At 32.7% G+C, this 20,276-nt stretch overlaps 1 protein-coding gene across 10 annotated transcripts in view; it reads right to left on the bottom strand.

Moving 5' to 3' along the window:
* Positions 1-1,262: 1,262 nt before the first annotated feature.
* LOC139980645 (uncharacterized) overlaps positions 1,263-20,276 on the bottom strand; it is a 44,290-nt gene continuing 25,276 nt past the window's right edge. For all 10 annotated transcript variants that reach the window (XR_011797635.1, XR_011797634.1, XR_011797638.1 and 7 more), the window contains one exon: positions 1,263-2,932. Coding sequence is in view for 2 of the 10 variants with exons in the window: in XM_071992444.1 (XP_071848545.1) it covers positions 2,763-2,932 (170 nt within the window). In the remaining 8 variants the exon portion in view is untranslated. The remainder of the gene's footprint in view (positions 2,933-20,276) is intronic.

Below are 20,276 nucleotides of genomic sequence, written 5' to 3'. Positions count from 1 at the left end.
TCTCTAAATCTATCTCTGACTAATGTATGAACAAGGAAATGGACAATGGGAATCGTAAGAGAGAACATTTAAAGCGGGGGTGGGGGGGGGGGGGGGTTGTAGGAGGTTGGAAAAGGATTTGCCCAAATTTAAGCAGAAATTACTGAAAAGGTATCAATCCCCTACCCCATAAAGTGTTACTTCATTCTTTATTTTTGATGCGAATAATGAAGATTAAGTGTGCCTTTTATATAACTATATGAAGGTACAAACATAAACTTTTAGAAAAAAACACCAAGTAAACATTGATTTTCATGTTGACATCATTTGAATTTCAAGACATCTTTTATATGTACTCAAAATTCGAATTATTGTTAATTGTTTGTTTATTTATATAGGCCTTTATGTTTAGATGGGGCAACAAAAAAAGAAGTTTAAGGTATGCTGTACATAGAATGTCTGAAAACAATTTGGAGAGTCCAGACCTCCAGGAATTAGTACTTTTTTAAAATCTTTACGAAACTTTCCTAACGATAGGATTTAAGGGGCCAATGCAGCAGACCTGCCACGAACACGTTAATGCACATGCATATTTGGTTGGTTGCAAACTTTCAGGCAAATTTTGAAGAAATAAATACTAAAAAAAGGTGTAACAAAAAATATACAAACACTGATCACTGTATTTATCATCAACATTTAGGAAAACATGCATGCATTCCATTTCTGTCATTTTGCAAGCTTATTATTGATCAAGGACTGTCAAAATAAAAACAATTGTACATCATAAATTTCAAGATTGAACATATGCAGTACATATACTTATATGCAGCTGTGCAATGTCGTTTGTGTTGGTTGTTAGCGATACTGCTGTCATGGTGGTTGAATAATTATCCTCTTCGACATTGTCGCGTGTTATGTTTGCTACTCGCTGTACGCCTTTTGAGACAGCGTAGAGCATGAAGCAGAAAACAATGCGAAATTTACAGAACCTTTAGAAAAGACATATTTTACATGGAATTTTTTATTCCTGTTGAAAGCAGCGCCATTTGACTTCCTCCCTAGCATGATAAATTTCTGACACCTTCAAATAGTTTCAGTTTGGCTTATTGAATAATTCAAGATCAATATCAATATATTCGAAGCGAATTGCTTAGCAAAGATGGTAATATAAAAGGAGTTGTATCAAAGGTATACGACACATAAAAAGCAAAGTTTGTGCCTTCAAATTCTTATTGAGCAAAGCAAAAGAAAACCAAGAAAAAGATCATACACAACAAATATCATCAGGTTGCTTTAAGTTGGTTTATCTCTTCCAAATAGTTTACAAAGGTTAATTAAAATGAAAGAAGTACAGTGTTACACATGAACACAGGATATTGGTCTTGTTTTAATTAACATTTAATAAAAAAAGGACTACCATCTCAAAATATCAAAATCTTAACTGATATGAACACCAAAACATTTAATAAAAAAAAGCACTACATCTCAAAATATAGACTGATATGAACAATAAAACATTTATAAAAAAAAGTACTACATCTCAAAATATCAACTGATATGAACAACAACAAAGAATGGGCAAGACTACACCAATGGTGTTGTCATCTACAGCAAAATATATAATGAAAACCTGCACTCAATTTAATCCCCCTGCCTGTCCCCAAAGCCCCTCCCTGCTCACCTCAATACCCAATATTTAATAGTCTTACTAACACAGTTATAGCAATCAAACTTTCAGCTTTGCGTTCATTCAAATGTATGATGTTGACTAAGCTCTGCCCACTAGTTTAATAATAGGCATAATCCTACTGACATACAATTTGTTCAATAGTTCCTGTGCACCACATAATACATGCTGTAGGAAAAGGACCATATACATTAGGCAAAAATATAACTATGTCATATGACGATCTTTCCATATGTTATCATCGGACATTAATCACTCATTAATATGAATGACATATATATGCAACAATGACAGGGGATAAAGGTTATGGTCCAACTGAAATATTTGTACCACAATGAGAGACATATGTCTATATAAAAAATATCAATTTTAAATTTGGGCACAAAACAACTTCATTTGCACCATCTTCCATAGTTTACTAATACCTCAGTTTATTAGTAATGCTATAGATTGAGAAATAATAAGCAGTTCTCCCCAATCCCTTCACCTTTAATTCATTAATTTATTCAGTCCTGAGAGACCTGCAATAGGTTATCGATATGCCACCATCTGCATCTCCACTCTTCCAACATGAAGAGTCTCTTCCAATATCATCTGTATCAGTTTGTACAATAATGGGTCAAATATCTTTTCCAACAGATACATTGTCCTGATTCCCAATAAATTAATTGGGGGATTTTTTTTTGGTTAGGACGGGGTGAGCTATGAGTTTATATTGGACGGGGTAGATCTAATATGTGTGAGGTGAACTTAGTTTCCATAAAGTAAATTTATCTTTGATGAAGAAAATTTCTTTTTGAAGAGTACAGTAAGTTTTGATGTGATTTAGTAAATTTATATTTGATGGAGTAAATTTATTTTTGATATCCAAGTAATTCTTTTTATGAAAAAATTTTCTTTTCTATGGAGAAAATTTCTGTAATGTGTAATGTAATGTAATTTACTTTTTGTTCTTGTTTTTGTGGTAATGGCCGTCCATAGCCACTCTCATCCAGCTCAAATAAATGACTTTGTAACTGTTCCAAGTAGTTATTTTTGCCCATATATGGTGGCTAAGTCATATGGATGATTTTCAGCTACACATGCCTACAATGCCTCATGCTTCTTTAAACCAGTCAAACAGCTTCCATGGAGCAAAATAAATTTCCATCTTTTTGGGAATGGCTTCCACCAGGGAGCTGCTTCCATTATTGAGCTCCAAGCAACAGATGACCAGCTCAATGTATTCAGTTGGAAGGTCTTTATTGCTGTTCAGTTCATTGTGTCCTGTACATAGATGGAGGATCAAAAGAAACAAAAGCAATGAATTTACACAACAAGTTTGGTATAGTAGATATAGTTATTACCTAAATTAATGCTCCTGAAACAGCAATCAAGTTTTATGATGAATGAATAAGCAGTTCAGAACAGTTTTTATCAAAATAGAAATAAAAATTATCATTGGGAGAGAAGGCTATTGGTTTGAACCCCAATTGTCATTGCGTCTTCACATTTCAGTAAAGAAATAATCCAGATATGGAGCATATTGTTTGATATTAAGTCATGTACAGGTACTTAAAAGTTAGGAATTTAAGCCAAGTCAGTATTAAGTGATATACTCCTATCAAAAGCAGATCTTACCTTTTTGTCTGGTAAGACTATTTACTGGGACACTATAGTGGCCATAGTAGCTATAGTGGCCAGCATGTGTGTTATGCAGATCTTACTTTTTGTCTGGAAAGACTATTTACTGGGACACTATAGTGGCCATAGTGGCTATAGTGGCCAGCATGTGCTTGCAAAAAAGCAAAAAGCAAAAAGAGGGACACTGTAATGGTTAACATTGAAAATTGGGGTGTCTACAAAGACCTAAGACCTGCAAAAAAGGTGACATCCCTATGTTCCGACGTCTCTATGTTCCGAAGTCTCTATGTTCAGAGGAATACGTTCCGATAATTTTTTTGGACTAATTTTTTTTACCAACATTTCTTCGTACCCAATTTTTCGGACCCAATTTTTTTGGGGGACTTAATTTTTTGGGACTCAATTTTTTTGGGGTACTCATGTTTTTTGGGACCAACATATTTTCTGACGTGACTTGTTAGGACCCACCAATTTTGTTTTCACAAAAAAAAAGGGCCCAAAGTTTGTTATGACCCAAATAGTGCTTGTCCGAAAAAAAATTTGGTCATGAAAAATTTTAGAGTGAAAAAAAATGTTGGGTCATAAAAATATTTTGGTCCAAGAACATTTTGATCCGAAAAAACTTGGTCCGAAAACATGTTGGTCAAGAATTTTGGTCAAAAAAAATTGTCGGAACATAGAGATGTTGCAACATAGAGACGTCAGAACATAGAGATGTAACCCCTGCAAAGCTAAGACCCTTTTACAAACTAAGACCCCACCTACTGCAATGGCTAGGACTATATTGCTACAAGTCCTCCTCATCTCAAAGTTCAACGAACGTGTCATAATGATCAGCCCAATGCAAGCTGTGTGAGAGTTTGACCAATACAGTTATTAACCCTGAAATTAATCTTTTCAAAGTGGTCTATGTATGGGGATGGCGAGACACTTTACCTCACAATAAATTAAGCTGTTTTGTCAATGGCTAGGCTAAAATTTAAATAAGATTTAAGATAAACAGGTCAGTACAATTTGGTATAGATTTCAGAAGTGATGACAATAATGACACAATGTCCTTGTGATGATACATAATGGGATCATAGGGTTCACTGAGGGGAAGCAATGGAAACTAATAACTCTCAGATAATTCTTACATGAAATGAAGGGAGACTTGATCACAAGCTTGTGTAGCAATAAATAACTAAGTGGTGTTAGAGGTTGGAATATTTAACAGTGAAATACTGATGGTGTAAATTGTAAAATATATCCCTGAAATGCAGGCTACGGAAGGTCTTTGTTATGGGAATTAAGTAACAAAGAGACAATATGCAACACATGCAAAGACTGGACCATACAACGAAAGGTAGTTTTCATGTCGATTGAACTGACAGACAGTTTTCCAATCTTGAAACTCAAAGTTTTTTCGTTCTTGATTGAACCATATTTGAAGTCAGATAGCAGTGCATAGTGTGTGAATGGGGAGGGGAGAGTGGGAGGAGGAGGGGCGTTTTCCTTGATTTAATGGTTATTAATTACATATCATGTATGTATTAAGTAAAGCTATTATCGTTCATTTGAGCTGGGCAATGATTACAAATGATTTATTACAAAAACTAATAAGGATTTTCAGTAATGAAAACCACGTTCACCACTGTGCTGCATGGTGGGCATGTGCACGTATAGAACCCACTTTGATTTGAGGAGAGGGGGGGGGAGGGGGTTTAAAGATTTGCCCGAAAATTTAACCAATAGAAAGAGCAAACTGGTGACGTTGCAAATTTGTATGCAATCGGACCTCTGCTGCATGATATAACCATTGACTTTCATGAAAATATAGAGAGATCAGTTACTCACCAACAGCAGCCTACTGTATATATAGTGTGCTGTTCTAGCTATTCTGCGGGATGCCCTTCTAACCCAACAAGTGGGATGGTTCTCCCACCACACCTGCCTGATCAGATTTGGTATGATAAAGCTTTCTGCTCTGCCAAAGCAAAACTGTTCATTACACTTTTCAAAGAATATCGATACAGGGGTGATGTTTTGTTTATTTTTAAAATGTCCTCCTTTGTGACATTACAAATATATTATGATGTGGTTAAATGCAACAAATTCTTAAAAAATAAACCCTATTAGAAAGATCTGCTGTATTAGCACCATGCCGTAGCTACAAGTTTCATACAATCTAGCTGCTGTCATTGTGAACTGTAGTCTGACTGAAAAGTAGCCTGCACTGCTGAAAGCTTTTCTTCTTGTTATGTGTCAACCAAATTCAGTAGCATGTGTCCTTGCTGTGAGCTTACACTCTAAACTGTAGATTGTGTATACAGTTTGAAAAAGGATAGAATTTGTTCAGTATGACAGATACAAGCAGGTAATTTTCAGTGTTAGTTAGTTTAGTGTAGGCATGCTAACTTTAAGTGCAAACCAGCAGGTATTTCAATTTGACACAATTTCTTTTAGCATTTATTTTGTAACATGCCTAAGAATTGACTCTTGTGCAATTTGCTTGAACCAATTTAAAGTTTTCATAAAGTATGTACTTTGAATCCAACATATAGTGACCAATAAAGTAACTGATAGGGACCGCTCATATTTTCCCTCCAATTTATATGAATTATGCCTGACACACCTACAGAATGTACATACCACATTAAATACTGCACCAGTTCTTGGATACAAGAAGGAGGGGGGGGGGGTGGTTGTATTTACTTGACTTTCACACTTTTTCCAAGTCAACATACAATACCAACAAAATTGCAATTGAGTCTAAGCTCTATGATCATATTTGGAATAGCGCTACTGTATATCAAGCATTGTATTTATTTATTATTATATAAGTTGAATGACTGGAGTCTGAAAGACAGGACACTGACAAAATATATCCTAGAGACTAGTGTGAAACAAATTTGACCAATGAACCTAACTGTTTCAAACAAAACTTATCCAAAATCAAAGTTGGTATAAATGAAAACCGCGAGATAATACTTCAATTCTAATTTTATGCCTGTTCAACACTTTTGAGGTAAACAGTACTGCAAGACCATTCAAAACTTTTTCAGCAAAGGAGCAACCTTTCCTCTGCTATTAGTATTATATTTCCATGTGTACTGTGAATCTGTGACTGTGAAACAAGCCAGAAGCCTCCAAAATGTTAGCAGCTTTCAGTTCATTGAACAATAAACAAGAGACAGACAGAACAGTGGGCACACTGTCCTTTTTGTTACACCTATGACCTTGATGAGGGCTCTTATCAGGGAGTTGTTAATGGAACAACTCACTGGTATCATCAAGCTGTGCAATGCATACCTGAGAGATATCAATGGCATCTCACTGCATGTATACTCCACTGTTGAATTAGGGAGTTGTTGTTCCATAACAACTCCCTGGTTGAATGTACATGCGCTACATTTGTACACAGGTATTGTATGTACAGTACAGCTACCTGCAGTGTAGGGATGAACTATATACTGTATAAACAGTTTCAAGTCTGGGCTACTTTTATATACACAAACAAAAGGCTCAATAGCAATTGTTACCTTGTTGCTAGCATAGTGGTCAAGAACAGAACACAATGTACAGAAAAAATATAATTACTAGACAAAAAGTATTTTGAATGGGAATATTAAAAAAAACCAATGAAGTATGATTTACCTAAGTTTAATACATTTGTCTATTTGGTTCCTGGGAAACGCATTCCCAAAAGTGTGATAGAATTATTGGAACACGACATCTACATGCTACCAAATAGCCGTTACAGGCCATGAGACCGAAGGGCAGCAAGACTGAAGGTCTACATGATTATCACATACCAGGACTACAACATGAAATCGGTACCCAACACACTATACTATATACTGTACTGTATGTACTGTATGTACTGTACTGTATATACTCAGAATAGGCCTTATGTAAGGTCTGCTAGTTTTTTCTGTGAAATATGAAGTGAATATTGGAAAATTTTAATTCAAAGACTTGCTTTCAATACAAAACACATGTATATTTTAGCCCAGACATAGACATTAACTTGAGTTGTCACTTCAAATTAACACATACCATGACTTCAAAATGAAATCCGTACCCAACACACTATACTATATACTGTATATACTGTACTGTATGTACTGTACTGTATATACTAAGAATAGGCCTAATGTAAGGTCTGCTGGTTTTTTCTGTGAAAAATGAAGTGAAAATTGGAAATTTTAATTCAAAGACTTTGCTTTCAATACAAAACACATGTATATTTAAGCTCAGACAAAGACATTAACTTGAGTTGTCACTTGAAATTATCACATACCATGACTTCAAAATGAAATCAGTACCCAACACACTATACTATATACTGTATATACTGTACTGTATGTACTGTATTGTATATACTAAGAATAGGCCTTATGTAAGGTCTGCTGGTTTTTTCTGTGAAAAATGAAGTGAAAATTGGAAAATTTTAATTCAAAGACTTGCTTTCAATACAAAACACATGTATATTTAAGCCCAGACATAAACATTAACTTGAGTTGTCACTTCAAATTAACACATACCATGACTTCAAAATGAAATCAGTACCCAACACACTATACTATATACTGTATATACTGTACTGTATGTACTGTACTGTATATACTAAGAATAGGCCTAATGTAAGGTCAGCTAGTTTTTTTCTGTGAAATATGAAGTGAAAATTTGAAAATTTGAATTCAAAGACTTGCTTTCAATACAAAACACATGTATATTTAAGCTCAGACAAAGACATTAACTTGAGTTGTCACTTGAAATTATCACATACCATGACTTCAAAATGAAATCAGTACCCAACACACTATACTATATACTGTATATACTGTACTGTATGTACTGTACTGTACCGTATATACTAAGAATAGGCCTTATGTAAGGTGTGCTATTTTTTCGTTTGAAATATGAAATAAAATACTGGAAAATTTGAATTCAAAGACTTGCTTTCAATACAAAACACATGTATATTTAAGCCCAGACATAAACATTAACTTGAGTTGTCACTTCAAATTAACACACCATGACTTCAAAATGAAATCAGTACCCAACACACTATACTATATACTGTATATACTGTACTGTATGTCCTGTACTGTATATACTAAGAATAGGCCTAATGTAAGGTCAGCTAGTTTTTTTCTGTGAAATATGAAGTGAAAATTTGAAAACTTGAATTCAAAGACTTGCTTTCAATACAAAACACATGTATATTTAAGCTCAGACAAAGACATTAACTTGAGTTGTCACTTAAAATTATCACATACCATGACTTCAAAATGAAATCAGTACCCAACACACTATACTATATACTGTATATACTGTACTGTATGTACTGTACTGTACTGTATATACTAAGAATAGGCCTTATGTAAGGTCAGCTAGTTTTTTTGTGTGAAATATGAAGTGAAAATTTGAAAATTTTAATTCAAAGACTTGCTTTCAATACAAAAGACATGTATATTTAAGCCCAGACATAGACATTAACTTGAGTTGTCACTTCAAATTAACACATACCATGACTTCAAAATGAAATCAGTACCCAACACACTATACTATATACTGTATATACTGTACTGTATGTACTGTACTGTATATACTAAGAATAGGCCTTATGTAAGGTGTGCTATTTTTTCGTGTGAAATATGAAATAAAATATTGGAAAATTTGAATTCAAAGACTTGCTTTCAATACAAAACACATGTATATTTAAGCCCAGACATAAACATTAACTTGAGTTGTCACTTCAAATTAACACATACCATGACTTCAAAATGAAATCAGTACCCAACACACTATACTATATACTGTATATACTGTACTGTATGTACTGTACTGTATATACTAAGAATAGGCCTAATGTAAGGTCAGCTAGTTTTTTTCTGTGAAATATGAAGTGAAAATTTGAAAACTTGAATTCAAAGACTTGCTTTCAATACAAAACACATGTATATTTAAGCTCAGATAAAGACATTAACTTGAGTTGTCACTTGAAATTATCACATACCATGACTTCAAAATGAAATCAGTACCCAACACACTATACTATATACTGTATATACTGTACTGTATGTACTGTACTGTACTGTATATACTAAGAATAGGCCTTATGTAAGGTCTGCTAGTTTTTTTGTGTGAAATATGAAGTGAAAATTTGAAAATTTTAATTCAAAGACTTGCTTTCAATACAAAAGACATGTATATTTAAGCCCAGACATAGACATTAACTTGAGTTGTCACTTCAAATTAACACATACCATGACTTCAAAATGAAATCAGTACCCAACACACTATACTATATACTGTACTGTATGTACTGTACTGTATATACTAAGAATAGGCCTAATGTAAGGTCTGCTAGTTTTTTCTGTGAAATATGAAGTGAAAATTTGAAAATTTGAATTCAAAGACTTGCTTTCAATACAAAACACATGTATATTTAAGCCCAGACATAGACATTAACTTGAGTTGTCACTTGAAATTAACACATACCATGACTTCAAAATGAAATCAGTACCCAACACACTATACTATATACTGTATATACTGTACTGTATGTACTGTACTGTATATACTAAGAATAGGCCTAATGTAAGGTCAGCTAGTTTTTTTCTGTGAAATATGAAGTGAAAATTTGAAAATTTGAATTCAAAGACTTGCTTTCAATACAAAACACATGTATATTTAAAGCAGCATTTTGCGTTGGGTCGCTTTTTTCCACTTTTTTAACATGTGCATCGATTTTTTTACATGTATCAATCATAAAACAGCAATCTAAGATACCATCCAAGTTTCACCCTGCCAAGAGCGTTAATTAGCGAGTAATTAACGATTTATGTCGATAAATGAGAAGAGTGTCCTCGACAAATTTCACAGTTAAAATTAATCGCATACAATTCCGCCAAACCCACTAGTTTGAATTCAACCAATCAGAGATGAAGGTTTAGTTATGAGCCGTTGCTAAAAATAGATTCAAGACTTCGCGTTGGTTGTACCAGGGAGTTGTTATGCAACTCCCTGGTACAACTGCCATATAGACTGTACACAAATCAAGCGTGGTGTTATATTACGTATCTGTCAATGACGTTCGTAGTGTTTAAATATTCATATTATGGGCGAGGTTTATTGGGTTCCCAACGGAAAATATCTTGGAGAACAACAAAGTTGAAAGTTGCAATTTTTTCGACTTTTATGCCACCATTTGAAGTAAAATATAAATAGATTAGCTAGTTATGTATGTCGTTATGGCAAAGTGGAATCAGTGAGGTTGAGAAAAATCATAGAAAAGGATGCAAAATGCTGCTTTAAGCTCAGACAAAGACATTAACTTGAGTTGTCACTTGAAATTATCACATACCATGACTTCAAAATGAAATCAGTACCCAACACACGATACTATATACTGTATATACTGTACTGTATGTACTGTACTGTACTGTATATACTAAGAAGGGGTACACCCCTCAGTCCGACAAGTTTTCAGTCCGACAAGTTTTCAGTCCGAAAATGAAATACACGTTTTCAGTCCGAAAATGAAATACACGTTTTTAGTCCGAAAATAAAATACACGTTTTCAGTCCGAAAATGTTTTCAGTTGGGGAGTGAAAGCAGTTTTAATGCCATAATATCACCAATAAAATGTGACAGCCCGAACTGATAGTAAAGATATCGATTGAATCTTTCGTATTTACTCATAATTGACAAATAAGGAGTTAAGTTTTAGAAAATATATTGGAATTTTCGGTCCCCTGAGACCTTCGTCAGCAATATTGGTAGTTGAATGAAAAGTACAAAATGAAACACAATGAAAGTATGACGCTAGGTTTAAAGTGTAAATTGCATTGATGGAATTAGAGCCAAACAAACCATGACTATACAGGAAGCTGATTAAGGAGCGAAGAACGGATTACATGTTTGTAGAACTGATAGTTGTTAAGGGGTCCCAAGTCTTTGTTGCGGCCGGTGATGTGAGACTTAATACAAAAGATTCAATCGATTTTTTTACTATCAGTTCGTTTATTGGTGATATTATGGCATTAAAACTGCTTTCATTCCCAAACTGAAAACGTGTTTCTCATTTTCGGACTGAAAACGTGTATTTCATTTTCGGACTGAAAACGTGAATTTTATTTTCGGACTGAAAACGTGAATTTTATTTTCGGACTGAAAACGTGTCGGACTGAAAACTCGTTTTTTCGGACTGAGAACGTGTATTTTATTTTCGGACTGAAAACTTGTCGGACTGAAAACGTGTACCCACTAAGAATAGGCCTTATGTAAGGTGTGCTATTTTTTCGTTTGAAATATGAAATAAAATATTGGAAAATTTGAATTCAAAGACTTGCTTTCAATACAAAACACATGTATATTTAAGCCCAGACATAAACATTAACTTGAGTTGTCACTTCAAATTAACACATACCATGACTTCAAAATGAAATCAGTACCCAACACACTATACTATATACTGTATATACTGTAATGTATGTACTGTACTGTATATACTAAGAATAGGCCTAATGTAAGGTCAGCTAGTTTTTTTCTGTGAAATATGAAGTGAAAATTTGAAAATTTGAATTCAAAGACTTGCTTTCAATACAAAACACATGTATATTTAAGCTCAGATAAAGACATTAACTTGAGTTGTCACTTTAAATTATCACATACCATGACTTCAAAATGAAATCAGTACCCAACACACTATACTATATACTGTATATACTGTACTGTATGTACTGTACTGTACTGTATATACTAAGAATAGGCCTTATGTAAGGTCTGCTAGTTTTTTTGTGTGAAATATGAAGTGAAAATTTGAAAATTTTAATTCAAAGACTTGCTTTCAATACAAAAGACATGTATATTTAAGCCCAGACATAGACATTAACTTGAGTTGTCACTTCAAATTAACACATACCATGACTTCAAAATGAAATCAGTACCCAACACACTATACTATATACTGTATATACTGTACTGTATGTACTGTACTGTACTGTATATACTAAGAATAGGCCTAATGTAAGGTCTGCTAGTTTTTTCTGTGAAATATGAAGTGAAAATTTGAAAATTTGAATTCAAAGACTTGCTTTCAATACAAAACACATGTATATTTAAGCCCAGACATAGACATTAACTTGAGTTGTCACTTGAAATTAACACATACCATGACTTCAAAATGAAATCAGTACCCAACACACGATACTATATACTGTACTATATGTACTGTACTGTACTGTACTGTATATACTAAGAATAGGCCTTATGTAAGGTGTGCTATTTTTTCGTTTGAAATATGAAATAAAATATTGGAAAATTTGAATTCAAAGACTTGCTTTCAATACAAAACACATGTATATTTAAGCCCAGACATAAACATTAACTTGAGTTGTCACTTCAAATTAACACATACCATGACTTCAAAATGAAATCAGTACCCAACACACTATACTATATACTGTATATACTGTACTGTATGTACTGTACTGTATGTACTAAGAATAGGCCTAATGTAAGGTCAGCTAGTTTTTTTCTGTGAAATATGAAGTGAAAATTTGAAAATTTGAATTCAAAGACTTGCTTTCAATACAAAACACATGTATATTTAAGCTCAGACAAAGACATTAACTTGAGTTGTCACTTGAAATTATCACATACCATGACTTCAAAATGAAATCAGTACCCAACACACTATACTATATACTGTATATACTGTACTGTATGTACTGTACTGTACTGTATATACTAAGAATAGGCCTAATGTAAGGTCTGCTAGTTTTTTTGTGTGAAATATGAAGTGAAAATTTGAATTCAAAGACTTGCTTTCAATACAAAAGACATGTATATTTAAGCCCAGACATAGACATTAACTTGAGTTGTCACTTCAAATTAACACATACCATGACTTCAAAATGAAATCAGTACCCAACACACTATACTATATACTGTATATACTGTACTGTATGTACTGTACTGTATATACTAAGAATAGGCCTTATGTAAGGTCAGCTAGTTTTTCGTGTGAAATATGAAATAAAATATTTGAAAATTTGAATTCAAAGACTTGCTTTCAATACAAAACACATGTATATTTAAGCTCAGACAAAGACATTAACTTGAGTTTTCACTTGAAATTATCACATACCATGACTTCAAAATGAAATCAGTACCCAACACACTATACTATATACTGTATATACTGTACTGTATGTACTGTACTGTACTGTACTGTATATACTAAGAATAGGCCTTATGTAAGGTCTGCTAGTTGTTTTGTGTGAAATATGAAGTAAAAATTTGAAAATTTGAATTCAAAGACTTGCTTTCAATACAAAACACATGTATATTTAAGCCCAGACATAGACATTAACTTGAGTTGTCACTTCAAATTAACACATACCATGACTTCAAAATGAAATCAGTACCCAACACACTATACTATATACTGTATATACTGTACTGTATGTACTGTACTGTATATACTAAGAATAGGCCTAATGTAAGGTCAGCTAGTTTTTTTCTGTGAAATATGAAGTGAAAATTTGAAAATTTGAATTCAAAGACTTGCTTTCAATACAAAAGACATGTATATTTAAGCTCAGACAAAGACATTAACTTGAGTTGTCACTTGAAATTATCACATACCATGACTTCAAAATGAAATCAGTACCCAACACACGATACTATATACTGTACTATATGTACTGTACTGTACTGTACTGTACTGTATATACTAAGAATAGGCCTTATGTAAGGTGTGCTATTTTTTCGTTTGAAATATGAAATAAAATATTGGAAAATTTGAATTCAAAGACTTGCTTTCAATACAAAACACATGTATATTTAAGCCCAGACATAAACATTAACTTGAGTTGTCACTTCAAATTAACACATACCATGACTTCAAAATGAAATCAGTACCCAACACACTATACTATATACTGTATATACTGTACTGTATGTACTGTACTGTATATACTAAGAATAGGCCTAATGTAAGGTCAGCTAGTTTTTTTCTGTGAAATATGAAGTGAAAATTTGAAAATTTGAATTCAAAGACTTGCTTTCAATACAAAACACATGTATATTTAAAGCAGCATTTTGCGTTGGGTCGCTTTTTTCCACTTTTTTAACATGTGCATCGATTTTTTTACATGTATCAATCATAAAACAGCAATCTAAGATACCATCCAAGTTTCACCCTGCCAAGAGCGTTAATTAGCGAGTAATTAACGATTTATGTCGATAAATGAGAAGAGTGTCCTCGACAAATTTCACAGTTAAAATTAATCGCATACAATTCCGCCAAACCCACTAGTTTGAATTCAACCAATCAGAGATGAAGGTTTAGTTATGAGCCGTTGCTAAAAATAGATTCAAGACTTCGCGTTGGTTGTACCAGGGAGTTGTTATGCAACTCCCTGGTACAACTGCCATATAGACTGTACACAAATCAAGCGTGGTGTTATATTACGTATCTGTCAATGACGTTCGTAGTGTTTAAATATTCATATTATGGGCGAGGTTTATTGGGTTCCCAACGGAAAATATCTTGGAGAACAACAAAGTTGAAAGTTGCAATTTTTTCGACTTTTATGCCACCATTTGAAGTAAAATATAAATAGATTAGCTAGTTATGTATGTCGTTATGGCAAAGTGGAATCAGTGAGGTTGAGAAAAATCATAGAAAAGGACGCAAAATGCTGCTTTAAGCTCAGACAAAGACATTAACTTGAGTTGTCACTTGAAATTATCACATACCATGACTTCAAAATGAAATCAGTACCCAACACACGATACTATATACTGTATATACTGTACTGTATGTACTGTACTGTACTGTACTGTATATACTAAGAAGGGGTACACCCCTCAGTCCGACAAGTTTTCAGTCCGACAAGTTTTCAGTCCGAAAATGAAATACACGTTTTCAGTCCGAAAATGAAATACACGTTTTTAGTCCGAAAATAAAATACACGTTTTCAGTCCGAAAATGTTTTCAGTTGGGGAGTGAAAGCAGTTTTAATGCCATAATATCACCAATAAAATGTGACAGCCCGAACTGATAGTAAAGATATCGATTGAATCTTTCGTATTTACTCATAATTGACAAATAAGGAGTTAAGTTTTAGAAAATATATTGGAATTTTCGGTCCCCTGAGACCTTCGTCAGCAATATTGGTAGTTGAATGAAAAGTACAAAATGAAACACAATGAAAGTATGACGCTAGGTTTAAAGTGTAAATTGCATTGATGGAATTAGAGCCAAACAAACCATGACTATACAGGAAGCTGATTAAGGAGCGAAGAACGGATTACATGTTTGTAGAACTGATAGTTGTTAAGGGGTCCCAAGTCTTTGTTGCGGCCGGTGATGTGAGACTTAATACAAAAGATTCAATCGATTTTTTTACTATCAGTTCGTTTATTGGTGATATTATGGCATTAAAACTGCTTTCATTCCCAAACTGAAAACGTGTTTCTCATTTTCGGACTGAAAATGTGTATTTCATTTTCGGACTGAAAACGTGAATTTTATTTTCGGACTGAAAACGTGAATTTTATTTTCGGACTGAAAACGTGAATTTTATTTTCGGACTGAAAACGTGTCGGACTGAAAACTCGTTTTTTCGGACTGAGAACGTGTATTTTATTTTCGGACTGAAAACTTGTCGGACTGAAAACGTGTACCCACTAAGAATAGGCCTTATGTAAGGTGTGCTATTTTTTCGTTTGAAATATGAAATAAAATATTGGAAAATTTGAATTCAAAGACTTGCTTTCAATACAAAACACATGTATATTTAAGCCCAGACATGAACATTAACTTGAGTTGTCACTTCAAATTAACACATACCATGACTTCAAAATGAAATCAGTACCCAACACACTATACTATATACTGTATATACTGTAATGTATGTACTGTACTGTATATACTAAGAATAGGCCTAATGTAAGGTCAGCTAGTTTTTTTCTGTGAAATATGAAGTGAAAATTTGAAAATTTGAATTCAAAGACTTGCTTTCAATACAAAACACATGTATATTTAAGCTCAGATAAAGACATTAACTTGAGTTGTCACTTGAAATTATCACATACCATGACTTCAAAATGAAATCAGTACCCAACACACTATACTATATACTGTATATACTGTACTGTATGTACTGTACTGTACTGTATATACTAAGAATAGGCCTTATGTAAGGTCTGCTAGTTTTTTTGTGTGAAATATGAAGTGAAAATTTGAAAATTTTAATTCAAAGACTTGCTTTCAATACAAAAGACATGTATATTTAAGCCCAGACATAGACATTAACTTGAGTTGTCACTTCAAATTAACACATACCATGATTTCAAAATGAAATCAGTACCCAACACACTATACTATATACTGTATATACTGTACTGTATGTACTGTACTGTACTGTATATACTAAGAATAGGCCTAATGTAAGGTCTGCTAGTTTTTTCTGTGAAATATGAAGTGAAAATTTGAAAATTTTAATTCAAAGACTTGCTTTCAATACAAAACACATGTATATTTAAGCCCAGACATAGACATTAACTTGAGTTGTCACTTCAAATTAACACATACCATGACTTCAAAATGAAATCAGTACCCAACACACTATACTATATACTGTATATACTGTACTGTATGTACTGTACTGTATATACTAAGAATAGGCCTAATGTAAGGTCAGCTAGTTTTTTTCTGTGAAATATGAAGTGAAAATTTGAAAATTTGAATTCAAAGACTTGCTTTCAATACAAAAGACATGTATATTTAAGCTCAGACAAAGACATTAACTTGAGTTGTCACTTGAAATTATCACATACCATGACTTCAAAATGAAATCAGTACCCAACACACGATACTATATACTGTACTATATGTACTGTACTGTACTGTACTGTATATACTAAGAATAGGCCTTATGTAAGGTGTGCTATTTTTTCGTTTGAAATATGAAATAAAATATTGGAAAATTTGAATTCAAAGACTTGCTTTCAATACAAAACACATGTATATTTAAGCCCAGACATAAACATTAACTTGAGTTGTCACTTCAAATTAACACATACCATGACTTCAAAATGAAATCAGTACCCAACACACTATACTATATACTGTATATACTGTACTGTATGTACTGTACTGTATATACTAAGAATAGGCCTAATGTAAGGTCAGCTAGTTTTTTTCTGTGAAATATGAAGTGAAAATTTGAAAATTTGAATTCAAAGACTTGCTTTCAATACAAAACACATATATATTTAAGCTCAGACAAAGACATTAACTTGAGTTGTCACTTGAAATTATCACATACCATGACTTCAAAATGAAATCAGTACCCAACACACTATACTATATACTGTATATACTGTACTGTATGTACTGTACTGTACTGTATATACTAAGAATAGGCCTTATGTAAGGTCTGCTAGTTTTTTTGTGTGAAATATGAAGTGAAAATTTGAAAATTTTAATTCAAAGACTTGCTTTCAATACAAAAGACATGTATATTTAAGCCCAGACATAGACATTAACTTGAGTTGTCACTTCAAATTAACACATACCATGACTTCAAAATGAAATCAGTACCCAACACACTATACTATATACTGTATATACTGTACTGTATGTACTGTACTGTATATACTAAGAATAGGCCTTATGTAAGGTCTGCTAGTTTTTTTGTGTGAAATATGAAGTGAAAATTTGAAAATTTTAATTCAAAGACTTGCTTTCAATACAAAAGACATGTATATTTAAGCCCAGACATAGACATTAACTTGAGTTGTCACTTGAAATTAACACATACCATGACTTCAAAATGAAATCAGTACCCAACACACTATACTATATACTGTATATACTGTACTGTATGTACTGTACTGTATATACTAAGAATAGGCCTTATGTAAGGTCAGCTAGTTTTTCGTGTGAAATATGAAATAAAATATTGGAAAATTTTAATTCAAAGACTTGCTTTCAATACAAAACACATGTATATTTAAGCCCAGACATAAACATTAACTTGAGTTGTCACTTCAAATTAACACATACCATGACTTCAAAATGAAATCAGTACCCAACACACTATACTATATACTGTATATACTGTACTGTATGTACTGTACTGTATATACTAAGAATAGGCCTAATGTAAGGTCAGCTAGTTTTTTTCTGTGAAATATGAAGTGAAAATTTGAAAACTTGAATTCAAAGACTTGCTTTCAATACAAAACACATGTATATTTAAGCTCAGACAAAGACATTAACTTGAGTTGTCACTTGAAATTATCACATACCATGACTTCAAAATGAAATCAGTACCCAACACACTATACTATATACTGTATATACTGTACTGTATGTACTGTACTGTACTGTATATACTAAGAATAGGCCTAATGTAAGGTCTGCTAGTTTTTTCTGTGAAATATGAAGTGAAAATTTGAAAATTTTAATTCAAAGACTTGCTTTCAATACAAAACACATGTATATTTAAGCCCAGACATAGACATTAACTTGAGTTGTCACTTCAAATTAACACATACCATGACTTCAAAATGAAATCAGTACCCAACACACTATACTATATACTGTATATACTGTACTGTATGTACTGTACTGTATATACTAAGAATAGGCCTAATGTAAGGTCAGCTAGTTTTTTTCTGTGAAATATGAAGTGAAAATTTGAAAATTTGAATTCAAAGACTTGCTTTCAATACAAAAGACATGTATATTTAAGCTCAGACAAAGACATTAACTTGAGTTGTCACTTGAAATTATCACATACCATGACTTCAAAATGAAATCAGTACCCAACACACGATACTATATACTGTACTATATGTACTGTACTGTACTGTACTGTATATACTAAGAATAGGCCTTATGTAAGGTGTGCTATTTTTTCGTTTGAAATATGAAATAAAATATTGGAAAATTTGAATTCAAAGACTTGCTTTCAATACAAAACACATGTATATTTAAGCCCAGACATAAACATTAACTTGAGTTGTCACTTCAAATTAACACATACCATGACTTCAAAATGAAATCAGTACCCAACACACTATACTATATACTGTATATACTGTACTGTATGTACTGTACTGTATATACTAAGAATAGGCCTAATGTAAGGTCAGCTAGTTTTTTTCTGTGAAATATGAAGTGAAAATTTGAAAATTTGAATTCAAAGACTTGCTTTCAATACAAAACACATATATATTTAAGCTCAGACAAAGACATTAACTTGAGTTGTCACTTGAAATTATCACATACCATGACTTCAAAATGAAATCAGTACCCAACACACTATACTATATACTGTATATACTGTACTGTACTGTATGTACTGTACTGTACTGTATATACTAAGAATAGGCCTTATGTAAGGTCTGCTAGTTTTTTTGTGTGAAATATGAAGTGAAAATTTGAAAATTTTAATTCAAAGACTTGCTTTCAATACAAAAGACATGTATATTTAAGCCCAGACATAGACATTAACTTGAGTTGTCACTTCAAATTAACACATACCATGACTTCAAAATGAAATCAGTACCCAACACACTATACTATATACTGTATATACTGTACTGTATGTACTGTACTGTATATACTAAGAATAGGCCTTATGTAAGGTCTGCTAGTTTTTTTGTGTGAAATAAGTGAAAATTTGAAAATTTTAATTCAAAGACTTGCTTTCAATACAAAAGACATGTATATTTAAGCCCAGACATAGACATTAACTTGAGTTGTCACTTGAAATTAACACATACCATGACTTCAAAATGAAATCAGTACCCAACACACTATACTATATACTGTATATACTGTACTGTATGTACTGTACTGTATATACTAAGAATAGGCCTTATGTAAGGTCAGCTAGTTTTTCGTGTGAAATATGAAATAAAATATTGGAAAATTTTAATTCAAAGACTTGCTTTCAATACAAAACACATG

Source organism: Apostichopus japonicus, chromosome 2, assembly GCF_037975245.1.
Source record: "Apostichopus japonicus isolate 1M-3 chromosome 2, ASM3797524v1, whole genome shotgun sequence".
Lineage (NCBI taxonomy): Eukaryota > Metazoa > Echinodermata > Holothuroidea > Aspidochirotida > Stichopodidae > Apostichopus > Apostichopus japonicus.
This window is presented reverse-complemented; position numbering and strand designations above follow the sequence as displayed.